Source organism: Sesamum indicum, linkage group LG2 (genome assembly GCF_000512975.1).
Source record: "Sesamum indicum cultivar Zhongzhi No. 13 linkage group LG2, S_indicum_v1.0, whole genome shotgun sequence".
NCBI lineage: Eukaryota > Viridiplantae > Streptophyta > Magnoliopsida > Lamiales > Pedaliaceae > Sesamum > Sesamum indicum.
Window position 1 is genome coordinate 15935110 of NC_026146.1, and position 10288 is coordinate 15945397.

Sequence of the window (10288 nt, forward strand, 5' to 3'; positions counted from 1 at the left end):
CCCCCCCCCCCCCCCCCCCCCCCCCAACAAAGAAAAAAGCACGTACATCTGTGGGTTATTATTAATCAACAAGCTAATTGGAAAAAGCTGATTGGACAATTGACTAATTACTTACTCAACTAAAACACTTCACCTCTGAATTCTAACATCATATGTATTTGAAATGAATAAAGTCTGATATCATAGTTAATCATATAAGTGTTATTGTATTCGCAATGTAATTGATCGACTGAAACTAATTGTTCACTTTTCTTAAATTATGCATCAATTAGGTAATGAAATTTTGTATAGTTATGTACCAACTATTCGAAATTTATTGATCTATCTATTTGTATATAACATATATGTTTTGAATATGGTGACAACATGGCGAATGTGCAGAAGGTTTCTTGCTTTGTCTGAATAGTGAGAGACCAATTGTGTGCATAATCACATGTATTTTCCTCAGCAGAATGGGTTCAGCATGTGCTTAACTCCTTTTCTCTAACCTGAGGCTCCTCTGACAGTACTGTTTTTCTTAAGCATACAGCAGCATACCTTAAATTTTTAATATATAAAAAAAAAAGAAAGGGTTGTCAGGGAATTGTTGTTGGAACTGATTCCTTGTTTCCCATGAGGAGTTTTTGATGTTTATATATATATATATATGCAGCAAGATATGATATATCATATTCCAATTAAATTTAAAAAGATAACCATGAACAAGCTTTGTGTTGTCCATCCACTACGTTTATATATGTCAATATATAATCAATAATGAAAAAGAAAAGGTGAAAAATTCCAAAAAAACATTAGAAAATAAAAAAGAATTAGAATCAATTTCCAAAGATAAAAATAATGATATTTGTAATTTCCTTCCATTATATTTGTATATTTTGGAAAATGATGAAATACACATATGTATGACATTTTGGCCTAGAAAATAGAAAGTGATGAGCACTTATGTCATGTCCCAAATAATAATTGGATGAATATTGTATTCATAGGTTTTATTAAAAGGTCTTATAATGGAATCCTACCTAGTTCTCTATTTCTAGATGGATGTAGTGCATAATTTTATGAGTTCCCCATACCTCGTTAGGGGGCTCAAAATTCAAGAATAGCTTTCTCCTACCAATACCAATATTTATCAATATATTTCAAACATATATATAGATTCAACCTACACTCTATTTTCTTGATTTTTCACCTTGTTTAATTACTATCTTATTATTGTATTACGTACCAAATGTTATAATAATATATTGATTGTTTTAAAAATATTGTGCGTTATCCAAAGAAGAAAAAAACATTTTTTATTGAAAATAACAAAAATCATAGATATAGGGAGAAAATTGAAATATTAAGGGCTTTTGAACTTTGGCTAGAGTTCGACAGGTAAGTTTATTATATCAAACACTCTCTAAATTTTGTCTGCATTTTCTACAGTAAATATTATTATTATATATATATATATATATCAAGTATATCATCCACATATTTAAAAGTTATTTTATATACATAATATATATATTAAGTAAAATTAAAATATAACACATTTTATAATAAATAAAGTACTCCACTAAAACGCCAGCACCGAAACCAATTCCATATAGATCTATTAAGCTGACTTGTTCAGTTTCCTACACATGTAATCATGATTAAGATTAAAAAATATTTATTTACAAATAGAAACTAGCTTATTAAATTAGAATATCAGAATTCAACGACAACCAGCGACTAAATACATAATTATTTGAATATTAAAAGAATAACCACTCATGTTATAAAGTCTATTATTTTGGCAAATCCAACGGTGTAAAACTAGGTAAGACCTTTAGGTGGAAGCCCAAAACAATCAAATGATGCCTGAAAGATGAGGTTTACTTGTTAAGAGTAAAAATTGAATTTTGACCAAAGTTAATAACAATTAATTCAAAAAGAAATTGATATGTAGACGTAACCGCGGGGGGAAGGTGGGCCATGTTTGGAGTTGTGATGAAGACTTTGAAAGCCGAATTAAGCACTGCCATTAATGTTCCATGGTGTAAGAAGATTAACACTAATGATAGGGGTATTACCTCCTATCGGATTTTTGGACGAAAATACCCTCTAGATGAGAAAAAATATAAAAAATACCATAAAATTCATGTACTTTTTATTGTTTAAATTGCCGGATTCTACCCGAATTCGAGACTCAAAGCCTGAGCCGTTGATCTTCTAGCATCACCCTGTCTAAGATAACGCCACGTGGCCCTTCCATGTACGGACATTTGGACCTATAAATACCACCGTTGGGAAGCATTTATGGTACATCAATTATATTTACGATCATATTAACTCTTTTAGATCACATTCGACTTTAACTCTTAATGATTTAGGTAGCGGAGGGTTTTAGCTAGGTACCACCTAACTAGCCTAATTATCTCATTTTGTTATCATAAATTGTATCACTGGGTGGTTTAGGACACGCTCGACCTCTTGTCAAGAGAAGATACTACCCGAATCAAACACATTTAATACAATCAATGTACTACCTTTTTTCATTTTTTTTCTCTCTCTTAGTTAATGTTTCTTTATTATCTATGTGCCTCGTATGATGTAGTTAGTAAGATTCGGGCAGATCTTCGTCCCCCCCCCCCCCCCCCCCCCCCCCAAAAAAAAAAATAAAAATAAATAAAGAAACTTAATAAAATATTCAAATAAATTACATTAATACCCTTGTAAGATTATATTCAAATACACAGTCATCCCATTATAAAATTACAATTACATATTTTGAGGTTATATTTGTAATTATAAGTATATTTTAGTGAAAGTTTTCACTAACAACCCATATTTACCCAAACATTCCCTAAGAGAATGTATTTGTAATTTTACAGAAGATAAGGAGTATTTATGTAGTTAGAGTTAACTTTAAGGACTGTTGATGTAATTTATCCCAAATTTAATAAATGTGATAATTTGATATAATGATTAAATGAATGTAATTGATTTTTTTCTGTAAAAACAAATATATATATATATATATAGTAAAATGATAATTGGTAGCTTTATTATGAAGCCATAAATATAGAGTGGGTGTAATTAAATTTAAATAGGAGGTGGTGTGGTGCGGCCATGTCTAGAATTTGTCAGCGAAGAAGATGATCAGAAACCAGTACTGTTAAATATATATTATAATTTATATGTGAGAAGAAATGGTAGACATATATATATAGATAAAGAAAGGGGGATAGGATGTTGACACGTGGGCCATACAAACCTGATTGAGGATGGCCGATCCACGGTGCTAGATCTTGAACCCATCTACACTGTAGATGTCTAATTAACATGATAATATTTGATGGGAGACATACATATATGGTTTGCAAGTGATGGATTGTGCATGAATGCTTTGACTTTGATGAGGACTTTTAGTGAGAGAAAAGGTAAGGTAGGTAGTTCCTGTCTGTCGGCTAATTAAGCAAATGCAAACGTTGAATCTTCAGAGTATACTACAATGTTAGAAGATAGAGACGTATCTCTCTCTCTATACAATATGTATATTATATAGGCAATATATAGCGCGTTTGTGAAAAATCCTCTACAGTAATCTTCTTTCGTTTTTTTTCTCTACATATAAGCATGGACAAGCTAACCAACTCTTGTTCGAGTAGTAAATTAATGATTTTATAATTAAAAAATTGTGAGTTTGATATTACAAATGTAAGTAAATATATGTTTATTTGTATAATAATTTTTTGTTTATTTATTTCGTTAGAACATATTCATCGATTTACATTATTATATATTGAATCGATATTTGAATTTGAATATATTATGTAACATAATGAATTTTATGTTATAAAAAATTTTATATAAAATCTAAAATATATGTATATTGAATAAAAATTTAATATTTTTAAGCACAAATGAAATATAGTCTTTTGGTGGAAATTGTTTTATCTAAATTAGGTTTGATTGAACCAAATCAATCATAAAATAATTATGTAATTAATTATTTTTTTAGAATTATATACTAATCATATAATAAATATATTATAATTGTTATATAATTGATTATAAACCCGATCTGGGTTGGCCACACCTAGAATGATGGGTGTATATGTAGATGAGTACATGTAAAGATAAAGAAGGTGAGTGAGTGAGTGACAGGTGAAGTGAATGTGAAGTATGTTGGCGAAAGAGAGGATAATTTGCAGCAGAGGATGCAGAGAGATGGGGTTCACGATATATACCTCCTCCACCTTGGGGAACGTTCCACTTCCACCATATCTCTCTCACCTTTTACAATTAATACATATCAAAACTACATCAAAATGTACCCAAAAGCACTGAAATTTCTGAGCCATATATAATTATTATTTTTGCATTTCAGCTGTGATTCTCTGACAACCTATACACGGCACAAACACCATACTAAAAATTTCTTATTGGTGGAAAAAGTAGTAGTGTTCTTAACAATTTGGGGAACACGTTAGTTTTTCAGGGTACAATAGTTTAAGAGGGTTTGTATCCTGATCTAGAGACACCCTGCATCCTCTTTCTTGTTTAAATTAGTTAAACTTTATATTTCATACACTTATTCTATATTTGTATTAATTTTTAAAAAAAAACATAAAATAGTGAAGTTTAATAGTTTATACACCTGATGGAGTGAATATATACTGAAACAAAAATTATAAATTGTTATTAATCGTGACTAAATAAAATCAACACAAAAATTTAATTTATCTGTCATGGCACAAATATTTTTGGCATTTTAGCAAAAACTAAGACCAAAAAATATTGTGTAGTAATAATAAGTGACTATGAAATTACTATAATTTTTTATTTTTAATCATAACAATTAATTATGATTATATATTATTATATTAATTATACTAATATGATATATACAATATAAAATACAAGAGAAATTGCAATCAGACTGGAATGGCAATAGGAAATAAAACCACCAAAATTAATATATTATTAAGGAATTGAAAGAGAAATGATTTTGCAATTGAGGTGAGATCGATGTATACATATATTGAGGGCTTAGAACATGTGATGTTGGTACTTGCAAATTAGTGAGAGGCATTATTAGGCAAACCTTGAACATGGATGATGCAACATCAAAATCATCTAATATTAAATCCCTTATAGTACTTTCCTTGGACTTTTGAATTAGTTGTCAATTAAACATGATTGATGATTATATGTATGTCTGTAATGGATTGAATGCTTTCACTTGCTAACAAGAAAAGAGGTACCAATAGCAAGAAAATTTCTTACTTAAGACAAAGGGCTATATATATATATATATATATATCCCTCAAATCATTTGATGGTTCAGCAACCCTACATTGTTCACATGCATATCACATTCTTTCACTTACTAGGAACAAAATAGACAACTATAAATTAGACTCAAGAATCCGAGGATATTCTTGTCACTTTACTACATTGTGGATACGAAGAAAATGGGTCCCCAAGTGTTTTTTTGCTTCTGTTCCCACTTTTGCACTTTCCTTTCTTCTTCTTGGGATGTCCGCAACCCCCCCCCCTGTATACATATATATATGTATGTATATTTGCATATAATAAGAAAATATTAATTAAAGCCTTTTAAACTTGTATAAATACCCCCAGACATGCATAATCCAACAACTCTCTTACACCACGCTCCCACCCTTAGCTTTCCTCTTCTTTAATTTCTGTCTCACTTTCATCTCCAAACTCTTCTCTCTCACTAAAATCACACACACACACACACTGACATATATATACATACACACAGTTGCATATATATATGTTTGGTATGGCAGAAGTAGAGTATCAAAACAAGCCATACAACAGTACCACAACTACTGGGCGCTTAAAGCTCTTCGGTTTCAACGTCATAGAAGATCAAGAAGAGGTGGACTCCACAAAAACACCGTTGGGCTCGCCGGAATCCGGCGGGTTTCCGGCGTCCGACGGCCGGAAGTACGAGTGCCACTACTGCTGCCGTGAGTTCGCCAACTCACAGGCGCTGGGCGGCCATCAGAACGCACACAAAAAGGAAAGACAACAGCTGAAGCGCGCCCAAATGCAAGCCAGCAGAAACGCAGCCGTATCCTACATACGCAACCCTATGGTCTCCGCCTTCGCCCCACCGGCCCACCTCCTCGCCCCAGCCGGCTCTGTCGTGATCCCGGCGGCTGCGGCGACGTCTCCGTCGTGGGTCTACGTCCCACGCGCGGCGCAGCCCTTGAACGTATCGCATGGTTGCGTTTTTCCTGCATCGAGTGGTGGGAGGGGTATAGGGAACTTATCGTATGCCGGCGGTGTAGGGGAATCCGGCCTTATAAATGTTGGGCCTCAACAACAACCCGTGAAGGCCCATAGTGGAAGATTAGATGGGCCTTCTCTGAGTAGATTTTCGAGAGTGGATGATGGGCCCAGTTTCGATGACGCATTCGGCTTAGACTTACACCTAAGCCTAGCCCCAGCCGCGCCGTAAGTTTTGAGCAGTAAGATTAGCTAGAAAGCCTCCGCTGATTTCTCCCTGGTCGGGTTTTGTACATTTTCCAGATTTGTTTATTTTTTATCAAGGGAAATTTATTACATGCAGCTGCAGGGGTTAGTTTACGATATTCCAGTCGGAATTTATGGGCTCCACCACTTTGTAAATTGTTTGTTTGATTGACGTTGGATGTACATTTATTTTTTTTTTTAAACTGAAAAAGCAAGGAAATGGTGAGAGGCAGACAATACACGAAAATGACCCAATAAAAAAAATACAGAATTAATTAAATAATTCTGACAGTAAGCATCGAGTTCAAACGTAAGAAGAATATCGAATTGCAGGTATATAACTATCATGAATGCATATAGCTGCAGTTATTAGTAATTAGAGGATTAGATTCTTTTTTGTTAGCTAGAAGTAGAAAAGAGACGATCAACATAATAATTCTTATGAAATATGATTACACGGAGTCTCCCGTGATTGTAAAGTGTCTGATTTGAGATAACTATTTTTTGAAGAATGTATTCATCGCTACAACCCAATTATACAATATGAATGAAAACTAGTCATCATAATCACAAGCAAGTTTGTATTTGAAATACAGTTCGTTCTACTTAAATTACTACCAGATATTGTGCATTTTGGATTTTATCAAAACTACATATGTACTCTTCATCATACCAAATATTTGACTAATACCCACAAAAGTGTAACTCTTCCCTACATATAATGTATGAATTAAGTACAATCACAAATTGTAGTCTGATGTTAGAGATCTTTCAATATTTGAAAAGCTTTAATGTAGAAGCTGGATCCTAAACTGTCACATTCGCTTTTCGATTTGCCCCAAAGTTTGGTGATCCATAGATCAGCATCTTTTCTTCGATTGTCTTGATATGGACATATACTCATCTTACAATTTCTTAATTAACCCTAGAAGTAAGTACAGGGAATTGGACAAGAATTGATAATACTGAGAGTGTTTGCAAATTATCAAAATAACTACTTATTTGCTTAAAAGAATATTTTTATTTTTAAACTGTTTAAATTAAGTGAATTTAACTCAAAAACTATAATTACTCTCTATCAATTTTTGTAATTTATTGGTAAAATTATAAATAATTAAATTATTTTTCCAAATAATCCAACTTCAACTTTTTTTTTCGTCTCCATTTTTAATTTTCATTTTCAAATATTCTCAATTTTTACTATTTATAACTTTCTCTACAATTTATACACACGGCAAAAGCAAAAGCTATTACCAACACTCTAAATTACAATTAAAAATGAATATTTGGTCATTAATATTGTCTAACCAAATTAAGAAAAACAGCAAACTGAAACTCGGGACAAAGAGCATTTCGTTGTTTTCCTAAGGTTGCAGAAGTTGTAGAGTTGGAAACATCTAATAAACCAACCCATTTTCAGCCTGTCTGTGTCTGCCGCCCATATTTACCATTCTTACACATTTCAAACAAATGTAGATCGTATAAACAACGTGGGACCATTCACATGCGCACCTGTTCTCCTACCTTTTGGATTATATATAATTAATTAATAATCCATGTGTTTTGATTCAAATTAACATTACATCTATAATATAATATTTTAATCATAACTAATTATCATAATTAAAAATAAATAAGTAATTATTCTATCGGAGATTATATTAATTTATATAAGATATTCCTAACATCTTATAAATTTTTAAATCTTATAAATTAATTTCTGAAAAATCTTATTAAACACTTTATAACATATTTTTACAATCTTTCAAACATCTTATAAGATGTTTTTAAAATTGATATACTTACCTTAACATCGTCATAAAGCTTAAATTATAAGTTTTATTTAAAAATATTTTATGATCTTATAAAATTTCTTCAAAAGATTAAATCAGGCAAACAGTAGCCTCTTAATTAGACAGAAGAAGAAAAAACTATGTCAAAGAGTTGATTAAACGAATCAAGAAGCATGCATAATATCCTTGACATGTGATTGATTATTTTTTTTGAATCGTATATCAATCACACAACAAATGTGTTGCACCTAATATATAATCAATTTAGATTCAACCAAATTCAATCTAAATTAGAATTTTTCAATCAATTAGTTTATAATAAAAAAAGCTTACGTGTGAGCACCAAAACATTGTAATGCATTCCAAGTTATAACCACCTAAATTAAAGCTGCCACACAAATTTGTCTTCCTGAAGATCACTCAATAGTTTGGATACGAAACTTTTTTATATGAGATTTCATGTTTCAATTCTGTATGTTGAATGTATGAATGGTAAAAAAAAAAATGTTCACAAATTTTTAATTTAGAAAAGAAAAAAGAAAAGGCCAAACTGCAGGTCAAAAAGGGAAGACAGCTACAGTCTTACAATCTTAATTAATGCAGCCAGCCACCACTTAAAATGGCAACTTCTTTTCGGTGCAAAGTGCGACTTAAATTGTTAGTTTTATGTTCCCCCAACTCCGCGTTTTGCATGCCTATTAAGCGCTTTTTGGCTTTGCATCTGGAAAAGTGATGATGAGTAGGTCTGCTTCCAACCTCATCTTTAGGACAATAGAAAGAACCACATTTCACACACACAGCCCTTGTGTGACACGGAGTTAATTTGTTATGTATTAATTAATGTGGTAAAATTCATGATGTTTCCCTTTTGTCTCCAACAAGGATACTGTATTTACGAAATAGGTTAAGGATTCGTACCTTTTTGCATAGATCGTGAACGATCTGACTCGATGATTTGGATTAAACGATTCTAGATACAAACCCTACTGATTTGGCCATCAGAGTGTGGTTATTGGAGATCAGCTTCATATCATGTATGTTAAGACAATAATCTCATTTTGAAAAATTGGTACAATTTTTTTATACTATTCTAGAAATTAATTTTATGGGATTTAATATTAAAGAAGTATGGGAAGAGCAAGTAATGAGTGATGTAGGGACCAATGGAGCAAAAGTTATTATCAAGAAACACACTAGAGCATAAACAAGTAGGGTTTAGTTTGGATTGGATGCTTTTCTTGTCTTTTGAAGTTTGTTGATGACAATGAGTCCATCTTTGGTGAGAAAAGGACAAGGATTTCCAGCACAATCATAGAGTTTAAAACTTGTGCATGCACCTGAGAGCAAAAAGGGTTTCTTCTGCTCAAGTAACTTTTTGACATATGTTTGTGAATGCAATAAAATGAGATCGAATTAAGATTATTACAACCTTAAAAGTTATTGGAGCGAAGCCAAAACCCAAGAAAAACTTAACCAATCCCATTCCCACAACTTTGCTTGATGCAAAATTCTAGCTGTTGATTGGGACCCTGTACTTTTCTTTAATCAGTGAATTGAGTTTGATGTAGACAACCACTTCATGAGTTATAAACTTTAATTAATTAAGCCTGTGACTGAAATTTAATTATGCCATTGTTTAATTTTATGTCTAGATCGTTTTTACGAAATTAAATTTATAACATTATTTGCAATGATTGTGATGAATTAGTCTCTAACCTTTTTTTTTTTTTGGATGAATTTGCAATCAAATTTATGGCACGTGTGCCATGAATATAAATATTAAATTCACATAATATATCAATTATCAAATCTGACTATTTATTGATTGAGAAAATAATATATTATATTCATATTTCTTACCTCAAACCACCGCAAATAGAAATCTATCGCTGATTTGCTCCAAAAACCTATTTGATAAAATGAATGAAATAGCTTCAATCCTGAGTTAGAAAATTTGAGTCATTTGTAAATCTATTGTATCTAGAGAGCAATAAAATTCCCACAGACTTAGT

At 31.7% G+C, this 10288-nt stretch overlaps 1 protein-coding gene across 1 annotated transcript; it reads left to right on the top strand.

The window, feature by feature from the left end:
- On the top strand, positions 5614-6694 carry LOC105156366 (zinc finger protein GIS3-like). Its single transcript, XM_011072481.2, has one exon. It carries the CDS (start codon positions 5777-5779, stop codon positions 6467-6469), a length of 693 nt encoding a protein of 230 aa, XP_011070783.1. The 5' UTR covers positions 5614-5776; the 3' UTR covers positions 6470-6694.